This window comes from Temnothorax longispinosus, chromosome 6 (assembly GCF_030848805.1).
Source record: "Temnothorax longispinosus isolate EJ_2023e chromosome 6, Tlon_JGU_v1, whole genome shotgun sequence".
In the NCBI taxonomy this organism is placed as follows: Eukaryota; Metazoa; Arthropoda; class Insecta; order Hymenoptera; family Formicidae; genus Temnothorax; species Temnothorax longispinosus.
This window is the reverse complement of record NC_092363.1, coordinates 10810420-10832479: the sequence shown is the minus strand read 5'-3', so window position 1 is coordinate 10832479 and position 22060 is coordinate 10810420. Positions and strand designations below refer to the sequence as shown.

Below are 22060 nucleotides of genomic sequence, written 5' to 3'. Positions count from 1 at the left end.
CCTCTTCCGTCCATCACGTCCTGCTCCAGCCATTGCTCCCCCTCCGCCGCCTCTCTCCTCCTCCGTCCCCGTCGACCCCCTTTCCTTCCTCATCGTCGTCCTAACCTCATTTCCGTCCGTATTTTCTCGAAACCGCCCTCGCCTCCAATGCCTCTGCTTCTTCTCAGCCTGCTCCACATCTTCCTTTACTCCTGCACCTCCACCCTTTTACACAACCACAACTGCAGCCCCATTTCCGCCTCCTCTAATTTTCCCCCTGTTCACCCGCCGAGAGCTAACGGGTGACTTCAAGTGGTATCTTCATATTCCTATTCAAGGGTCTTCCTATTCTAACCCAAGTGGTAATAGCTTCTTAATTCTCTTTAACAAATTTTTAATATTACAAAGAATCATTTTAATTACAAAGAATTAAAAAGGTAACAGTAGAAAATAAAAATATTTTATTAAAATAAAATAAATTTCTTGTAAAAAAAACTTGGCGCTGCTAGACCTCTGCTAGAAATTTAATAACGTACTCAAATTTTTAAATCAAAAACAGTAAAAATAATTTAGGAAAAAATGCGACGGGAGTGAAAAAGCAGCGCCAAGTTTTTTTTACAAGAAAAATTTATTTATTTTATTTTAATGAAATATTTTTATTTTCTACTGTTACCTTTTTAATTTTTTGTGATTAAAATGATTCTTTGTAATATTATAATTTTGTTAAGGAGAATTAAAGCTACTATTTGGGTTGGAATAGGAAAACCCTTAAATGGGAGTACAAAGATATGTACTACTTGGGTTTTATTTTTTAAAAGTAGTTGCACAACAATTATTTTTCAAAGCAATATATATTTTTTTTCTTTGTAATTGGCGCAATTTAATTAAAGATTTTATATATTTTTTTAAATAACATCACTTTTAGGTTGAGTTAGACAACGCAATATTGTGTTATAATTTTGTTAAGGAGAAATAAAGCTACTACCACTTAGATTGAATTTTTGGATTTACAAAATACATTGCGTGTACTTGGCACCTTTTTTTACCTTTTTTGAAGAAGGTAATTTTGTACTGATTGATTCGACGTTGGGTCAACTGTACATTTCTCACTAGGTATAATTATGTAGTGCATTCTATAGTTTAACATAAAAGTGCTCAAAATTTCATTTTATGCATTTTTTATTTCCAGATTATGCCAGAACTGAGGTCTCATTTGCTTTAATCGGTCTTTTTATAATGATGATGGGCTTCTGTTTTTCGATTTACACATTTCTGAATCCACGCTATATGTTTAAACGTCTTGCAGGAGGAATACACTTTATAACTGGTAAGTAATGTTATAAAATATTTTTATATTTTAATATAATTCTGGTTAAGGATTAGATAATAATTATCGGAATAATAGAAAATGTAATATAACCTACACTAGTCTAATGTAGTACTAATATAATGTACACTAGTCAACAAAATTATCGCAACATTCAATTCATATCAAAATTTCACATAATTTCAAATAAGCATATCTCCACAAAAAATTGTTGTAGGGGAGACCAGGGCAAAATCGTCACTATTTTTTCGGTTCCGATTTTTAACAACAAAACAAATAATTTAAGTCAATTGTGGTATACCGTTGTAAAGAGTGAAGAGAACCCTTCACTAGCGCACAGTGCAATTGCGCACGTTGCAATTGGACACAGTGCTATTGGACAAATAAAGTTGCGCACCGTTCGATTGGACACGTTTCAATTGCGCACAGTTCATTTGGACACATTTCATTTGCGCACAGTTCAATTGGACACAGTTCAATTGTGCACAGGTCTTTTTCGCACAGTTCAATTGCGCACAGATCATTTGCGCACAGGTCATTTGCACATAATTCGTTTGCACACAGTTCAATCAAGCGCATTTAAAAATTGCCATATACACATACACACACACGCGCGCGGGGGGTGCAAGGGGGGCCTTCGGCCCTCCCTCCCGCTCTCGGTACTACCGGTAGGCAGGGTGAACCTCCTTTATAACTTAGCATGTACGCTTGATCGAACTGTGTGCAAACAAACTGTGTGCAAATGAACTGTGTGCAAATAAACTGTGCGCAAATAAATTGTGCGCAAAAGAATTGTACGCAAATGAACTGTGTGCAAATGAACTGTTCGCAAAAGAATTGTGCACAAAAAAACTGTGCGCAGTTGAACTGTGCGCAAAATAACTGTACGCAAAAGAACTGTGCGCAATTGAAGTAATTGAACTGTGCGCAATAGAACTGTGCGCAAAAAAACTGTGTCCAATGCAATATAAGTTTATTTATTTAAATAAGTTAATAATATATGTTGTGTCCAAAAGCAACGGTGTCCAATTGAACTGTGCGCAAATAAAATGTGTCCAAACAAACTGTGCGCAATTGAAATGTGTCCAATCGAACGGTGCGCAACTATATGTGTGCAATTGCAACGTGCAAAATTGTACTATGCGCAACTGAACCTCTCCCGCCACGTACACCTTGTATAAAATAGATAACCTAGTATAAGGTAGATAACAAAGTGACCTCTCTATAGTCTTCCACCCTCTCTCCTTCCCCCTTTTTCGCTATAGACACGATTACCTTCTCCTTCCAGGTCTCTGGCCAACCTTCTACCTTTCATAAGTAGTTACACTAGGGGAGTTCTAACCCAGGAGCTCCGAGGGGGGTGAGGGAGAGAGGTATCGGATTACGCGGGGGAGGGGGGTGAGCGGAACAAGGGAGGGAGTATCAGATTATGTAGGGGGCGAGCGGGATAAGGGGAGTATCAGATTACAGGGTTATCGGATTACAGGGGGTATCGGATTACGTGGGGGAAAGGAGAGTGACACGGTGTACAATATCTTATTAAAATCCAGTAAATAGCAAATAATCTTGAAATTAAAAATCAGTGTTCTAAACGCATCTTAAAGCACCGATACATAACGTTATATTAATAAATATTTAGATACACTAAATAACACTTACTCAAAATTGTGATGTACCTAATTACATATAAAGTGAATTTAAAGGGCCAAAAAATCCATAGTTTGCTTTATTATACATATAAATGCATTCGTAAATATGGTATTGCAGATAGGAATTGTATATTATTAGACTTTTTAAGTAAAATATTTGTGACGCATATAATGCAGTATACCTATAATATTTTGGGTATTTATATGTATTAATATACTATTTTCTGATACATATATGGACTAAATAACAACATAAACATTTAACCAATCTTTTATTATACACATTGACAGCACAGAATTATTGCTTCTTGAATAAACACGGAAATTTAAGAGTGATGATGATATTGTCATATATCACATAATTCTAATAGTAGAGACCATAATGTTGAACTTTATAGAATAGTATCTGTTGTTAATACAGTATAACAACCGCGGGACGGGATTCGAAGGAATTCTCGACACTAAGAATACGTATGTCTTTATTGTGTTGACTCTCTCGCGTCAAGGTTCGCACGTACAGTGAGAAGGGCGACGCTTGTCGCAAGCCGGCGATATCGCGGAACGCGCGAGAAACGTGAGGTGAGGGAAACTGGACTTTGCTCCCTCGCGCCCGACTACCGAAATTTAGCTCCACGCACACTCACACGCATACGCTCATCCATGGCATTGCACGGGAAGCAAATAATTCTCAACACTCCCACTCTTTCCGTGCAATACATACTTGCATACTGACGTTTTACACTTTTCGCGTGTCACACAATCCTATCTCGTCACACAGAGCTCTGAAACGATCCTTTTGTAGCGCTTTCGTAAAGATATCCGCCAACTGACTTTCTGTAGGCACATACTCCACGATTATTTCGCGTTTTTCATATTTCTCTCGTATAAAATGATATCGGACTTCAATGTGCTTTGTCCTTTTGTGGAATTCAGGATTCTTTATCAGACGTATAGCACTCTGATTATCTACTTTAAGTGCCACTGGACTCTCACATTTAAATCCGATGTCATATAGGAGCTGTCTCAACCACATGATCTCCTTCGTCGCGGTGCTCGCGGCGACATATTCTGCTTCGGTCGTACTCAACGTTACCATGCGTTGCCGCTGCGACCCCCAAATAACTGGCCCATTTGCCATCATCGCAACAAAACCTGAAGTTGATCTACGCGTCGTTATATCCCCCGCATAATCCGCGTCCGAGTAAAACGTAGGAATCAGAGAACTTTTGCTAGACGAATACATCAATTTGAAGTCTCTCGTTCCCTTTAAATAACGCAAGATACGTTTTACAGCTTCCCAATAAATATTATTATAATTTTGCAAATGCCTGCTCGCCGCGTTCACCGCGTAGGCTATATCTGGCCTACTCACCGTCGCGAGAAAATTCAGACCTCCTACCGCTTCTCTATAAGGAAAATTCTCTGATTTCTCGTCATCGCGACAATTATCGATTTTACAATTGGGATCCACGGGAACACTTACAACTTTTGCATCAATCAGATTGAAGCGTCTAATCAGTTCATCAATATAACCACTTTGATGGATTAACATGCGTTTATTCTTACGATCCCGCTCGATTTGAAGACCGACGAAACTTTCCGAGTTACCGACTGTTATTTCGAACGACGATTTCAACGCATCCAATACAATATTTATCGCTTCGACGGATTCCGCAAAGATCAACCCGTCGTCAACATACAATGCCAAAATTATCAACGTATTGTTTATTTGTCCTATATACACGCAATTGTCTGCGTCACTAGCACTGAATTTATATTTCTTTAAAAATTGATCAAACTTTTCGTTCCAGCAGCGCGAAGCTTGCTTGAGACCATACAAAGATCTCAACAATTTGCACACAATTTTCTTACCACTACCACCACTGGCGTTGAGGCCCTCGGGGACTGCCATGTAGATCTCCTCCTGGAGATCGCCGTAGAGAAATGCTGTCTTTACGTCAAATTGACGCATTTCGTAGTCATTCTCCGCAGCGATGGCCAGCAAAACCCTCAGTGACTCGTACCTGACGACTGGAGAGAACGTCTCGTGGTAGTCGATGCCCTCGCGTTGAGTGAAGCCCCTTGCACAGAGGCGAGCCTTGTGACGTTCCACGTCACCTGAAGGTGTCCTCTTCACCTTGAAGACCCATCTCGAGTTAATTGTCTTCTTTCCTGGTGGGAGCGGAACGATCTTCCACGTTCCATTCTTTTCGTGAGCGCTGAGTTCCTCAGCGATTGCACGCTTCCATTGCGCACTTTCTGGACCACTCACTGCTTCCTCGTATGAAACAGGCTCCTCGTACTCGGCGACGTGAGCTTCAAAACGCTCAGGTGGCCGAATTGCCTGTCTATTCCTCAGCATGCGAGCTCGCTGCTCCTGTTGCTCGTCGCCGTCTTCTTCATGACCATTTTTCTGCTCTTCAGCATGTTCAACTTCTATCACGGGAACTCGAACTCCAGCATCCACTCCTAGAATTTCTGCTTTCTCTTTGTCCTCGACGGCTCCCACTGGATCGTTAATTTCTATGTATGCAATTCTATTTCCCTCTTGATTGACATTCGATGTTTCATTAAATGTTACATTCTTACTCACGGTCATTTTTCTTGTGACTGTAATGTACAGACGGTAGTTTGTCGACTCACCGTCGTACCCGACGAAGATCACTTTCTCCGCCTTCGCATCAAATTTCTTCCTGTGAATCTTCGGGACGTGAGAGAATGCCTCGGTTCCGAATGTCTTTGCTCCGGATAAATCTGGCTTTTTCCCATGCCAGATTTCATACGGCGTGGCATTATTCACTTGACTCGTCGCAGTCCTGTTGAGCAGGTACACTGCCGTGTTGACAGCTTCGGCCCACAGGAATCTGGGCAAACTTTTTGCCTCCAACATTGTCAAGGCAGATTCCACGATCGTCCTGTTGTCGCGTTCAGCGCGACCGTTTTGTTCCGGGGTATATGGAGCAGTTGTCTCGAGTTGAATGCCATTTCGATCTAAATAGTCTCTCATCAAACCATTCACGTATTCGCGTCCATTATCGACACGCAGAATTCTTATCGACCGGTTAAACTTATTTCTCACGAGCGCCGCGTACTTCTTGAACGTGTCTACCACATCTGATTTGTGCTTTAGAAAATACACATTACGAAAACCAGATGCATCGTCTTTAAACGAAACATAGAATTTCGCGCCACCGAGAGAGCTAACCGACATCGGACCACACACGTCACTGTGTATGTATTCTCCCGGCACGCGTTTCACGCGCGACACTGTGCTTTTGTACGATGCCCGCTGCGACTTTCCTGTTTGACACGGTTCACAGAAATATTCGCTTTCGTCTGAGATGTCAATACCGTCCACTAACTTCGCGGTATCACGCACTGCCTTTGCGTTTATATGTCCTAACCGCTCGTGCCACACGCGTAAACTGTTGCTGCTGCTCACCACGTGCGCTTCGTCCTTGATTGCCGATTTCACAAACAATCTATAGAGCTGATTGCTCTGTTTGGATCCTTCGATCATCACTTTGCCGTCACGTGTAATTTGTATGGACTCCTTCGAGAGTTCCACCTTCAGACCTCTTTCCGTACACATTCCGAGCGAAAACAAGTTTTTCTTGAACGATGGTATGTATATCACATCCTCGATGTTGAAGGACAACCACGCGCCGTTTACCAAGCTTCTAATCGGCACTGATCCGCAACCTTTTACCGCGCATGGCCCATCATCGCCCAGTATGATCTCGCCCGATGCTTCCGAGAAGCTTGAAAACCAATCCCGGCGAAACGTTATGTATCTCGAACTGGCGCTGTCTCCGTACCACACGTCGCGCGCATCCTTTCTCATGAATTCTTCCTTTTCGTCATGAGAAGCATTGAAGGCAAATATCTCGGACGAATCCGACTTTTCTCCTGTAGCTTTGACCGTTGTATCAGGGCACTCACATTTGCTTCACCCGCACCTTTTTCTTTTTCAGCGATGAATTTTCGACACTTCGCCCTAATGTGTCCAACCTTTTTGCAGTGGAAACACTTGACATTTTTCTTCTGGTCTTGTCGCCCGTTGCCTCCGCGGCGGGACGTGCCACTCACCGCACTAAACGCTGATTCCGCTTCTTCATTCTGTGTGAGGCGACTCTCTTCCTTTATCAAACGTTCTCGTAAATTATTAATCGTTTGATTTTCGACAGCTACACTGTCCCACGCAGTCACGAGGGCACTATATTTCGTGGGGAGGCTGCCTAGCACTTTTGCCATGATGGCGTTGTCGGAGATCTGCTCGTTGAGATCCTTGAGTTGGCGCGCCATATTTTCGACTTTCGAGACATGCTGCGCGACTGAGTCGTTCGCGCCCATTCGATAGCTATGGAATTTCTGGTTGAGATGGAGCAAGTTCGAAGCAGATTTCTGCTCGTGTATACTTATTAACTTGTCCCACATCTCTCTCGACGTGTTGCACGTAACTAGATATTCTAACTGAGAATACTCGACCGCTGTCGAAATCGTGCACATGGCCGCCGCATCTTTCTTCAACCAATCTGCATACCCTGCCGCTCCGACCTCCGGTTTCGGGACTGTTCCATCAACGTAGCCCTTTATTCCTTGAACAACCAGCACGGTGCTGATTTGAAATTTCCACAGTTGGAAATTGCTTCCGTCGAATTTCGTAATCTGCTTCAGGTGAAGATCCGCCATCCTTTCTTGACTCACGTATCACGCACGTGGCAATGTTCTTCTCGTTCCGCCCGAACGAAGTATTCAACACAATCACGTATCACCCACGTGGCAACGTTCGTTTCGTTCTGCCCGAACGAAGTATTTAATTGTTCTTTCCGTTTTATACGAACGGAGAATGCCGACTGAGAACGCCGCGAAAAATTCTTTCCGTCCTTGCACAGAACAGAGCACACCGCGAGAGACTTTCCGTTTCACAACGGAGAATACCGCGAAAATTCTTTCCGTCTTTACACAGAACGGAGCACACCGCGAGAGACTTTCCGTTTCACACAACGGAGAATACCGAAACAATTGAACTTCGCGTCCCGTAATTTGAACAGGCGTGTTGGGCCCATAACCTGTTGTTAATACAGTATAACAACCGCGGGACGGGATTCGAAGGAATTCTCGACACTAAGAATACGTATGTCTTTATTGTGTTGACTCTCTCGCGTCAAGGTTCGCACGTACAGTGAGAAGGGCGACGCTTGTCGCAAGCCGGCGATATCGCGGAACGCGCGAGAAACGTGAGGTGAGGGAAACTGGACTTTGCTCTTTCGCGCCCGACTACCAAAATTTAGCTCCACGCACACTCACACGCATACGCTCATCCATGGCATTGCACGGGAAGCAAATAATTCTCAACAGTATCATCAACTCTTATTAGTAAAATTGATGTGTTTATTGAAGAAACAATGATTCTGTACCGTCAACTTGCATGTTAGATTGATTAAATGTTTATATTGCTGTTCAATTAATGTATATACTAGAAAATAGTATTTTAGCATTAATACTAAAATCCTGAATACTGTATTACTTTCATGGCACAAATAATTTATTTAAAAAGTTTAATAAGATGTAATTTTTATCTGTTTACGGACTCTTGACCTTTTAAATTCCATTAATAAATAATTACATACATTACTATTTTGAATATGTGTTATTTGCTGCATCCAAATACGTCTTATTAATAGAAGGTTATCCATCAGTTATAAAAGAGATGCACTTACAGTGTAAGATGTCGTATTTTTAATCTCAAGATTATTTGCTGTATATATAAAATATATATATACATAGAATGCACGAGAATTTTTTACACGACAATTCATGTATCCTCTATTAAAGTCCTGTGGAACATTATGGGAGTATCAACATACATCCATGTAGCGTCTGAAAGTTTTAAAAAACCAGTCCTTTACCCTGAAAGAACATTTGCAGCATTTAATATTTGTGGAATGTTATGGGATTATCAACATATTTCCGTGTAGCCTATGGAGGTTTTAGAAAACTAGTTCTCTATCCTGAAGGAATATTTGTAGATTGGCTTTTATGTTATATTACTGTAGGTAACATATACAAATCAAAGTGAAATACATATTTTAACATATGGCAATTGGAAAGCAATATTATGTATAATATATGTGTCACAACTATGACTAGAAGCTAATTTTTATCAAATTTTACTTACCAATTTATATATTTGTGAGAATACGCTGGTAACAGACATGACACATACATTATTTAAATACCGTGATACAGATAATACATTATATGCTGCATTCTGTGGATAAATCATTAAGATCATATTAAAGATTATTTTAAAGTGTACAGATACATACACAGATATTACCTGGCAAAGAATATAAATGATATGTATTCTGCAAACATGTGTTGACACTAGAAGTGCATTGATCCTTCGATAAATACAGCAACTAAATTAGTGACAGTAGATGATTCCATAACATTTCACAAGATTCTGAAAACGGAAACAATAATAATCAACTCTCGCTTAACGGAATCTTATCGTTTGTAAATGGATTTTTTCTTGAATATCTGAGGACATTCCAGGCTTATGTAATTACTATAGATGCACAGAATATCTCATCCCCAGTTCCTCCTATCAAGTTGAAGAAAAGTGATACTAAATAATTTAAATTAAAAACATTATAAATTAGAGTTTCGTACACAAGTAATTTTAATAGAAATGTCAACAATAGTATGCACCTTTACCAGCTGCTAAACATACCACATTAAAGGTTAGCAAACAGCAAATAATGTTCAGATTTGAAATTGGAGTCCTCACTGTAAATGCATGCCTTTACAGTACTCCTGTACATTACGTAGATACAGAGATACGTAATTTCTGACAGTAAAATAATTATTTATTGCGCTACTGAAATAAAAGGGAGCTAAATCTCTATTAAATCATTGCTAAAACATTGCTGTAAATCAGTAAACTGTGTTGCGGCCCCAATTAATGTAATAATAAAATATAAATTAAGAAAGACAAAGAGAATAACAATAGGGAACGCGACCGCAAAAGCCCGAAAGAATTACTCAACGCCGAATCAGCAAGAGATGAGTTGCGCGATCGGCCCACATACGATCGAGCAACTCAGCTATATCGAAGGACAGGACGAGGATACAAAAGGAAGCGAGAACAGGAGACGAGAGGGCAATCGGAGTCAGGGAGCAGATCAGTAACGGGCTTCTCTTGTACGGAAATAACTGTAAAGCAGATTTAATTAAAGTATTCTTTATTCGAAGTGCCGTTTATCAAAGAGTGTTCTATCAGTCACCCATCCCGCCTCCTCCTTGGAACGATCGAATCTTAGTGTACCCAAAAAGGGGCACAACAACTGCAATCTCACATTATTAATAAGTAACACTAGTGTATCTTATTATGTATAAAGAGAAAGAATTAACTTCAAATTATTAAGATAAACAACTTATTTTTTATTTGACAAAAGTATACTCACTTAAGTAACGCCACTTAGTCTAAAAGAGAACAAATATTTCAAAATTTTATGTACTGTTCGAGACTGTAAAAGCAATATAATAAAGCACTCTAATGAGAGGACGGCTTGAGGTTAGGAAATATGTCAATCGACTTCATACTTGAAGTATACGATATTAGAGTTTAATACGTATCCTTATATAGATTTTTAACTCTGCCTACCGCTTAATGTGCTATCTGTAAATAATTAATATAAATACATAATACAATCACAGATTTGTTAACTTTGCGTAATGCTACATTTTTTTAGTTTATTATTGTTTTACAATCTCAAACATATAAATATGAACTTTCGTATTTTATTTCCAAACGGGACCGTGTCCGATCGTTACCGTGTCCGATCGGCACCGTGTGCAATCGTTACCGTGTGCAATCGTTACCGTGTCCGATCGGCACCGTGTGCAATCGACACCGTGTCCGATCGACACCGTGTGCAATCGTTACCGTGTGCAATCGTTACCGTGTCCGATCGGCAATACCTTGTAGACCTTGATATACCACGTGTATGACTCACGATGACATCACCGGGATGACTCACGTGTATGACTCACATGTATTACCTTGACCTTGACATACCACGTGTATGACTCACCGGGATGACTCACGTGCACAGTTAGGGCGAGGGGTTCGCGGGAAGAGGGGGATCCGTGTTCGCGCCGCGGAGTCCGCGTTCCAGGGCGAGGGGTCTAATTAATTACGATGAAGGGGGGCCTCATGGCCGCGGCCTTCCCTTCGTCTCAATGCAGCCAGCAACGACTCCCGCGAATTTTGGGGACCAGGGCGGTGGATAGGAACTGCCTGAGCCCTCGTCACGCGGTTCGCGTAGGCAACCAGCGCCTCGTCAGCCAATTTTTCGTCCTCCGCGGTAAGACAAAACCCCCGGCCCTCCGTTAGGCGGGCAGTGTACAGCTGCGCCCGCCCGCGTCCGATGCCGGGTAGTGTGCCCACCTGAGCTGCCTGGAGCAAGGCCGCAGGACCAGCGAGTCCCCGCCCCTGAATTTCGCTCTCCTCTATATCACGAGCGTCTTGTAGCGGAAGGCGCGGAGACATCACAAAACAACAGTCGTAAAAAAAGTTGTCACAAAATCATAGAACACATCCGAACACGTCTGCAGCTTTTTGCGGACTCGATGAGACTGAATTCAATGACGGTTGCAGAACGGAGAAGTTACCAGAGAAAATATAATGACGGTGTATAAAACTGATAGTCGCATTACGTCTCGAATAGAAATGCGTGCAAAGAAATTATAGCACGATTTATACTTAAAAATTACTTTATGTCACACGTGCATGAAAAGTGGCCCATTACGCGCGCGCCATCTGTGCGACAAATGGCCAATTCCACACACGAGTCGAAACAGTGCGGTAATGTAACATTACCGCATTGTTTTGACTCGTGTGTGGAATCGGCTGTCCGTCGCACAGATGGCGCGCGCGCAATAATGGGCCACTTTCCACGCATTTTGTAATATAAAATAGGGTGTGTAACACGTGCAGGTTGAGAACTGGACACTTGTGCGGGTGATCGCACTCGTGTCCAATTCTCAACTTCCCGCACTTGTTACACAAATAACTATTTTATTCTTTTTTTTTTACATATTTTTTCTTACGTACTACGGAAGCGCACTAAAAACTAATGCTGCGAGCTCGCAATCGACGAGCTGATGTTTATCGAAGGCATCGCTAGCGCGTATTACATTCGGTACTTGCATAGGATCCGTTACAGTGGACGCGATATCGGAGAATTGCGTGAACTTGACATCGACCGTCTCGACAATTTTGTTATCGAACCCACATTAGCGTACCTCAAGGAGTTCCAAAAACGCGTTAGTGGGTGGGCGTTGTCGCGAATCCTCATCTGAAATTTTTTTAAATGTTTAATCAATTTCGCATGCATATAAATATTAGAGCCAAATATATTTACCGAAGTTAAGATGTACGTCGATGTCGCTATTTAATAATGCTAGGTCAGTAACTCTTGAACCAAACGTACATACTTCCACAGGCAATCGATGAATCTGAAGATGTGCTCTAAGGCATCCGTGAGTTGAAAAAGCGTCCTTTCAATACGATAAAAGCTTTTTCTCGTCACCGGGCCGAAAGTGACAACTTTCATCCCGCTACGCGGGATGAAGTTGTCGCGTTTCGGCTCCGTCGAGGAGAAAAATCGTATACACACCACGGGCAGTAAATAAGGAAGCCTCAGATCACATGTTTGTCGTCCTCGGCTCCGCCTCGGACGACAATTACATGTGATCTGAGACCTTCCTTATTTTACTGCCCTAGGTGTGTAATATACTATTTCTATTGCCATACGCGTAGACGAATGCAAATAACTAAATTCAACTTGTTGTGCCGTGAGATGACCGTTATTTTTAACAGCGAAGAACAGTCGATGACGCATTAAACCTGTCGGGACATGTTTCGCGGGCGCCATAAACAAATTTTTTTCTTGGAAATAGGGGTGGTTATCGCGTAGACTAAACAATCTATTTACGCAGTACGCAAAACAAAGGAAGAAATGACGGGTCGATGATCGACCCAATGACGCATCGAACCTGTCGGGACATGTTTCGCGGGCGCCATAAACAAATTTCTTTCTTGGAAAAGGGGGTGGTTATTTGTAGACGTATCTGTTTCGCACTATTTTTTTACGACGCAGTACGCAAAACAAAGGAAGAAATAAACTTTCAATATTCAGTTGGAGCGAGAGAGAGAGAGAGAGCAAAGGGTATTTATCGACGGATGAAGCGCGTCAAGACGCAGTAGTATGATATGAAAGCATATGTGCAGCGATACATCGGTCGAAAAGTATTGCGGTCTCTTCATTATTTTATGGTTGAACATTATCACGTGCAAGTGCTCTGCAAAAAACTCTGTAAAGCGATTTAATAAAAAAAGAATAGTGTGAAATAGGTGAAACATGGAACATCAATTTGACGGTGAACGTCAACAAGTACAATCCGTTACGCGCAGGGTGTTACCTGAAATTGTCTCAAGAAATTAAAACGAAGAAAACGGTGATCAACGTGCAATCTATGGACAATGCGTGTTTCGCGTGGTCAGTGGTCGCAGCCTTACATCCAGCCGAAAGACAATCAGAACGGGAATTTTCATACCCCCATTATACAACAGTACTAAATTTACAAGACATTGAGTTTCTAATGACATTAAGTCAAATTAAAAAGTTTGAACGACTCAACGATATATCCATCAATGTGTATACCATTGAAGGACAGAAGACGTCAGACGTTCTTCCAATACGGCTTACCGACCGAAAGATTGATAAGCACGTGAATCTGCTGTACGTGCAAGACACGCGAGACGACAACGTGGGGCATTTCATGTGGATCAAGCATTTATCGTGTCTCGTTAGCTCACAATTGAGCATGTACCATCGTCGGAAATACATTTGCGATTGGTAAGTACCTATACTTCTTTTAATAAAATTATAGAATATTTTGTTTTTTGAATAAAAATTTTCAAAAATTGTTTTTTTTTGCAGATGTTTACATTATTTTAGTTTGAGCGACAAGTTGCAGTCTCACACGGTAGACTGCCGAGAGGTAAACAACTGTGCCATCCGACTACCGAGCGAGAATGACAAGTGGCTTAGCTTCGTACCTCATCACAAGTCTCGCAAAATTGGCATCCTTCCTCGATAAGGATAAAAATTATACGTTCCAAATTTTCCGCGTTATCCGACTACGATTTCAAATTATTGACGCCTCGAGGTGAAATTCGATAAACATATTTACGTCGGCATGTGCATCCACTGCATCCTCGACATCTCGAAAGTCTGTTTGGACGAATTTCACCACGAGTACATGTCTCCCCTATACCGCGACATGTGTAGAGTCATGTACACCGACACCGATAGTCTGATTTATCACATAGAGTGCGACGATGCGTACGAAAACATGAAACGTGATATAGCCAGGTTCAACACGAGTGATTACGCGGTAGATAACGCGTATGGTATGCCTCTCGTCAATAAAAAAGTGCCGGGTCTGATGAAGGACGAAAACAACGGTACGATCATGACCGAATTCGTTGGACTTAGGGCGAAAATGTACGCCTTGCGAGTCGATGGTAAAAAAGACTAAAAAAGCAAAAGGTGTTAAAAGCAACGTTGTCGCGCGTACCATTACGTTCAACGACTACACGCGGTGTCTGAACCAGTGATGTGAATCTGGCCCGGTTTTTCGCGCATGCGCGCCCCCTCCACTACGCACACAGAGTGACGCTCGGTCTATCGGTGTGTCGGTAGCGCTCGGCAGTGCCGAGCGAGAGGGAGAATATTACTCTCTCCTTGTCGCTCTCACTTAGCTCGCGCGATCGACGATGTTTTTACGCTGGAAATGCTTTCTCGGTATCTCGGCGTGAATCTGAGTTGCCGTTGCACGATAATCAAAGAGCGATCTTTGGAATAATGTAGAGATGTAAAAATAATTAATAAACATATAAAAATTGTAGTAAAAAATTATGTTGATCACTCTTGCAGAAATTTTCATGTTTTGACCTATACTCCTATTATTTTGACAATTCCTTTCTGAAAAAAATTCCGTAGAAGAGAAAATGCGTATTTTTTTATTTGGCCTACAATTAATATTTCCGAGTGTAATATTTGTAAGAAATTTTATTTGTCGATGATTGTTATACTTTTAAGTTAATTAATATCTTGGAAATATATGTTCAATTCCATATATACGTATGAGATATTTTCGTTAACAAATATATTTATATAAATACCATATAGGGCGGCGGTGTGGTCTAGTGGTAGAGCGCCAGACTCGTAATCTGAGGAACCAGGTTCGAGTCTACTAGAGCCATGAATCATGGAAAAGTTTTTTTCCGAAAAAACCGCGCCCCTCCGTGCAAGATGCGGAGAAAACTGGGCTCCGTCTTTTGGAAGAGACGTTAAACTGTTGGTCCAAAGGAGGAAACAGTAAGGTAGTGGATGAATTGGAGGTTAGGGTTGGGTACGTCCCTTCAAAACGCCCTTTAAGGCCCCTTGGGGTATATAAAATAAAATTCTTTATCCATATTTTATATATTTATTTATGTCGAATAACCTGATATATATGTATATGTAATATAATATCAACAAACTTCCTTGACCATAACTGGCAAATTTAATAATAGAAAACGACGTTTCGGTCCAAATTCGGACTCTCTTCAGGTGAATAAAGCTCTTACAAATACATTCAACAGGCAATTCATGACACTGTGCCTAAATCTTTAAGATTTGGTTGATTAGAAATAAACTTGATTTCAAAAAATTCGTCAAATTTGGTTTATTCCGGAATAAAATTAATATAAACGAAAAAGTATAATTAAAAAAAGTTAAGGAAGGACAGGGGCAGATAGACTTACAGGAAGGCAGCAAGAAGAAGATGCAGCCTGTAAACTTTATAAAAAACTTTAAAAAAAGAATTGTGCAAATTAGAAATTTGCACTTTGCTTCCTCAACAAATTGAGGTGTGCGATTTGGAAATTTGCACATAGCAAAGTCACAATTTTGACGTGAGAGAGTAGGAAATTAGCAAATTAAATACACAACGTATTATTACGCGCAAAAACGTTCCTCTATGAGAAAGCCAAACTAAAAATTATGCATCTAATAAAAGGTTCCTCAGAGAGGAGCTTTTAGCGCGTAACAATACGTTGTGGATTCAATTTGCTAATTTCGTACTCTCTCACTTCAAAATTGTGACTTTGCTATGTGCAAATTTCCAAATCGCACACCTCAAATTGTTGAAGAAGCAAAGTGCAAATTTCTAATTTGCATAATTTTTTTTAATTTTAAATTTAACCTTTTTATGGATTGAAAAAGGGTCAGCTTAGTAACACAAGTGAGGTTTTACAATTGACGCAATGTTAAATCGATATTGATTTTTGGAGTTCAGGCTACATGGTCCATATATGGACTTTTGCATATGGACCTTTGATCGCGTATAAAGCTGAATCTAATCAACAAAATCTTAAAGAATTGTATATGAAATAGGGGTAGAAAAGACTGAAGAATATAATAAAATTAGAAACAGCTCGGTATCTTAAAATTTGCGGAAGTTAGAGCAACCACAAACATTTCTACAAAAATTCTAAATTTTATTAAAAAAGACCCGCTTTACCGTTCATTGCCAAATGCAATCCCAACCTTCCTTACATGATACTCTATCGATTAAAAAAAATGCATCTCGATATCTAAAAAATTACAGAAGTTAGAGCATAAACGGACAACAAAAGCGTTACATACACACACACACACACACACACGGATATTTTGTACAGAAATGATTTTTTGACGTTTTAGAACATTCTAACACATCACTGCGTTTCGGTCCAAATTCGGACCCTCTTCTCAGGTGAATAAAGCTCTTACAAATACATTCAACAGGCAATTCATGACACTGTGCCCGCAAGTCAGAAACTGAAGACTATAGGCAGAAAAAGAATTTCCCTTTTGTATTGTGATAAATAAAATAAAATAAAGGAAATATAAAATTAGAGTATCTAAGTAATTTACATGATTTGTGCGTTGTCATGTGAATATGGTATAATAATGTAAGATATAAAATTAAAATAGTATAAAATTAAATTCGTGTTATTTTAACCAGTCGCAGCTTCGATGTCGCTTATTTATACTGTTCCTAAGAAACTTAATAACATCATTAGAAAGGGCAAGGATAGGCTGGATTACATGAAACAAATTGAATTGGTTTATAAAATTGACTGCCTAGACTGTAATGCTACATATATAGGACAAACAAAAAGACACCCCAAAACTGGAATCAAAAAACATAAAACTGATATTAGAAAGCACGTTAATAATCATTCGGTAATAAGCAAACATCGGCTTGAATTTAATCACGAGTTTAATTGGGCGGGAACGAAAATATTACATAGAGAGCAAAATGTCAAAAAGAGAGTAGAGATCGCGGAGATGTTTTTTTTTTTATTAAAAAACACACACAGGCAATAAACCTCCAGGACACGGAAAATTTAACAACAATTTATGATAGAATAATAGGTACTTTTCTTAGTTAACCTTTACTCGTTATAAATTATTTATGTCTGTACTGCTCATTGTATTCTCCTCAATCGTGGCATACGGACGTGCTTCCTAACACGCTCTACGTATATTATTTAATTTTATACTATTTTAATTTTATATTTTACATTATTATACCATATTCACACTGACAACGCACAAATCATGTAAGTTACTTATTGTTAAATACTCTAATTTTATATTTCCTTTATTTTATTTTATTTATCACAATACAAAAAAGAAATTCTTTTTTTTGCCTATAGTCTTCAGTTTCTGACTTGCGGGCACAGTGTCATGAATTGCCTGTTGAATGTATTTGTAAGAGCTTTATTCACCTGAAGAGAGTCCGAATTTGGACCGAAACGTCGTTTTCTATTAATAAATTTGCCAGTTATGGTCAAGGAAGTTTGTTGATATTATATTATATACATATATATATATATAATATATACATATATATATATATATATCAGGTGATATATATACATATATATCAGGTTATTCGACATAAATAAATATATAAAATATGGTATTTATATAAATATATTTGTTAACGAAAATATCTCATACGTATATATGGAATTGAATATATATTTCCAAGATATTAATTAACTTAAAAGTATAACAATCATCGACAAATAAAATTTCTTACAAATATTACACTCGGAAATATTAATTGTAGGCCAAATAAAAAAATACGCGTTTTCTCTTCTACGGAATTTTTTTCAGAAAGGAATTGTCAAAATAATAGGAGTATAGGTCAAAGCATGAAAATTTCTGCAAGAGTGATCAACATAATTTTTTACTACAATTTTTATATGTTTATTAATTATTTTTACATCTCTACATTATTCCAAAGATCGCTCTTTGATTATCGTGCAACGGCAACTCAGATTCACGCCGAGATACCGAGAAAGCATTTCCAGCGTGAAAACATCGTCGATCGCGCGAGCTAAGTGAGAGCGACAAGGAGAGAGTAATATTCTCCCTCTCGCTCGGCACTGCCGAGCGCTACCGACACACCGATAGACCGAGCGTCACTCTGTGTGCGTAGTGGAGGGGGCGCGCATGCGCGAAAAACCGGGCCGGATTCACATCACTGGTCTGAACGATGAGATCGAAATGACTCGATCGCAGTCATGCATAAGATCGAAATTGCACGAAGTGTACACTATCCGCGAGACAAAAATCGCTCTGAGTCCGTACGACGATAAGCGATATATCGTACCGGATTCGACCAATACGTTACCGTGGGGTCATTACCGAATACCTTTATAACATAATAATGTATATACGTATGTGCTCGGAGGAGTGTGAGGCGCTCCCCGGATTCGCGAATTTTCGATGAGTGAGATGCTCGAAGGACCAGAGGGACCGTTTCCTCGCGAGATTTTATGCGAACAAAAAACGAATAGGCAAATAAGCGAGGCGACTCACCGTTTCGTTGCCCGATGTTCTCTCGATTGCGCTGGTTGGCGATGTCCTTCCTCTCGGATGCAGTGAGAGAGCGAAGGCGTGCAAAGCAGGCGATTAGAACGTGCGATCCAGGCGTGCGGAGCGATACAAGCAAGCAAGGGTTAATGCAGGCAGGCACACAGGCAAACTAACGCAGTAGTCGACGTTCTTCAATTTGACCGTTAGTGACACACGACAATTTCGAGATATGTTTCTTCTATAGTGTCCGAAACGTGAGTGTCTTCTCCCGGCACTCTCTCGGCTCGCGCACCTGTGAAGTACGGCGCGAGCGAGTACCAAATTCCAGTGATTAGGGATGCCACCCGCGGGCGGGCAGCACGAGTCGGGTGAGTCGCGCAAAAATTGGCAATCTGATTGATCGCGATTCGCCAACGTTTCGCGCGAGTCTACGGACGCGAAATTGCCGTTACCGACGGTAACGATTTAACGATACGCGAATGATCAAAACTTACTGGCTAATATGTAACGCGAAGCAACTTATGAACTAATATATGACGAGAATCAGCCTATTGACTAATGTGCAACGAGAAGTAACTTATTAACTAATCGAACGAATGTACATATCTACATGTGAGCTCCAAACAGTATGTATGTATTGTCACGACTTTTTACACTCCCGGACCGCTCCGGGACGTGTGCCGGATCAAAAGGACTTAGGAGAGCGGGATAGTAGGCCTCTCCAGTGGTTTCCTCGCACCTCCGATACTCCACGAAATGTTCCAAATGTTGGGCGCCAGACGCGTACATTCGCGTCCACGAAATCGCGAAAAACCTAAACGAGACGCAAAACGAAGTGTGGAGGTGCGTGGAATCGGCTAGCTTGACCTAATCACGGGCGGGGTTAATGAAGGGCAGCGCGATTTTCGGCGGGGTGATACGATAATTTCATACTCAGTCAGATAACAAAGAAAATAACATTTATTGAGTACTGGTTGTCGAGAAAATAAATTCAATAAACAAATCAAGAAATTGAGTCTCTAATAAACACGCTGAAGGCTCTATTCTCACACAATGAATAATTCGAGTCGAAAACCGTACGAAAACTCTGTCGCAATATCTTAACTTAACGCGAGATATTCGGCTCGGGCGCAACGGGGAGGCGCCGAGTCATTTAACCAAGCAAGTCGCGATATCGCTAATAATGTTGGGCGCCAGGTGTGGAGAAGGCCACACCACCTTTGACTCGAAGTACGCGTCTAATAACCACGGAACGCCAGGAAGAACTACGCAAGTAACATCTAAACGCACGAAACGTGTGAACGCCGGTAATTTCTTAACGCGAATACAAGTCTACATAATTAATCAATCGGCGGGAACGACCTTCGACCGCGATTAACATTGCCATCGACATTCCAACGCAAAATTCGAGATTATCACGAGCAGGGACGCCATAGGACGTAACGCAATTAATACCGGACGCAAGTTTCTCAACGCGAGAGCACAATTATCACCCGTAATAACGAGATCCGAACACAAATCGATACACTAACACCGACGCTCGAACACAAGAATTTCCCGGCGCGAAGAAACGGTAACACAATTTACGAAGTACCGGCCCGTATGCTGTCGTACATCAAGGTCGCGAGGACGACGCAATATACTCGCGATATCGAACTTATTAACGCGCCTATCACGATCTCCAGGGATTCGCCATAACGCTTGTACCACGGTTCCGCGGCCACGATACCATCCCGAGGCCCTTCGCTCTCGTTATCGATCGCGAAATTACACTCGATCTTAACATGCGTCATCCCGAGCGAGAGCGTGCACCGAGGGCGGTGTCGTGGCTTTACATTTCGCGATTTACGGGCAACCTTACCGGTGATACACCTCCTCCTGGGCTCTTCGCCGTCGCCTTTCACCAACGATCCTCGATCCGCCAGATAACGATCGAAATACCCGACTCGGGGTGGCTATCGCGTATCTTAATCAAAACGTATTTTGTCGCCGACGGACGACCAGAGAGTGAAAACGCTAGACCCGCTCGATTGCGGAATCGATACGGTACCCCTTCCTAAGGGGCGCGCGAGCCAATCGGGCGCGAGCTTGCAAGCCCGCGGTGTCCCGGCGCAGTGCTGTCGATACGAGATCCTTCGGGGGTGGGCAACGGTCCCTCGGCGGCGTGCGACTCCTCAAATTTTGGTCCTTAGCGGCGGACGGAACTCGGTTCTCGCCGGTGTGCCTCCGGCTTGACCCTGGGGCGGTGATCAGTCACCCGTAGGTCGATGTTTTGTGGAGATCATTTGCTGAGCGGGGGTGTTACCCAGCGCTCGGGGCCCCGCTATCGGCGGCCTCGTCCGTCGCTGCCGCATGTGCCGCCCGCCTGCCGCGTTGCTCTCGCCAGCCCGCGATCTCTGCTGCTTCCGCGTTTGCCACCCCTCCTTGGTTATCGATCGTCCTTGATTTCCTTCGCCAAGTACTCCCTCGAAGGTTTGCCGTGGTGTGGGTGAGGTGCCGCGCGTATTACATTGCATAAAAAACAAAAGAAAGTAATCAGAATGCGGAAACGCGATTAAATAGACTCCTGGAGATCTCGCCGTTGCCTCCCTGGTCCGTCCCTGGGCGCGAAATTCCGCGTCTTGTGACGGCGGCGGGGCGCCGCGACGATGCGGCGAGCCGCAACGTCACAGTATGTATGTAGTATAACGTAAGGTAATGTGATCGAACTGCTACAAAAGAATCTTTAAGAGTGTGACAAAATTATATATACGTGAAACTTTTGATTTTTTTTCGCTTCGCATTGTAAACGGGACAATGGAAGCAGGATCATTAATGTGGGCGTCCGACACGGATGACGACAACGATAGAGTCGATGTATTTTGCAGCGAGTGATTATTATCGGAATCGGACGGTGGTGTTTATCGTCGCGAACCTCTATCTCCGAACTTATGTGGTCTTAAGGCGGTCGCGTTGAAGGAGGACGCTCGCTGGAATCTGGCGACGTATCCTCTGCGAAGGGGGATCGGAAATCCATGTCTGCGGGCAGAACTATGGATACGAACAATAATAGCTTTCGGTGACAGATCGAAATGGTATATGAGTAGAGTTCTGATGAAAATTCCAAA

The 22060-nt window shown here is 41.6% G+C and overlaps 1 protein-coding gene across 1 annotated transcript in view; it reads left to right on the top strand.

Annotated features, from left to right (window-relative positions):
• The window catches only part of LOC139814919 (uncharacterized), a 172443-nt gene that overhangs the window by 90326 nt on the left and 60057 nt on the right, over nucleotides 1-22060 (top strand). The window contains exon 3 of the mRNA XM_071781441.1: nucleotides 1169-1306. Coding sequence (XP_071637542.1) covers nucleotides 1169-1306 — 138 coding nt within the window. The remainder of the gene's footprint in view (nucleotides 1-1168; nucleotides 1307-22060) is intronic.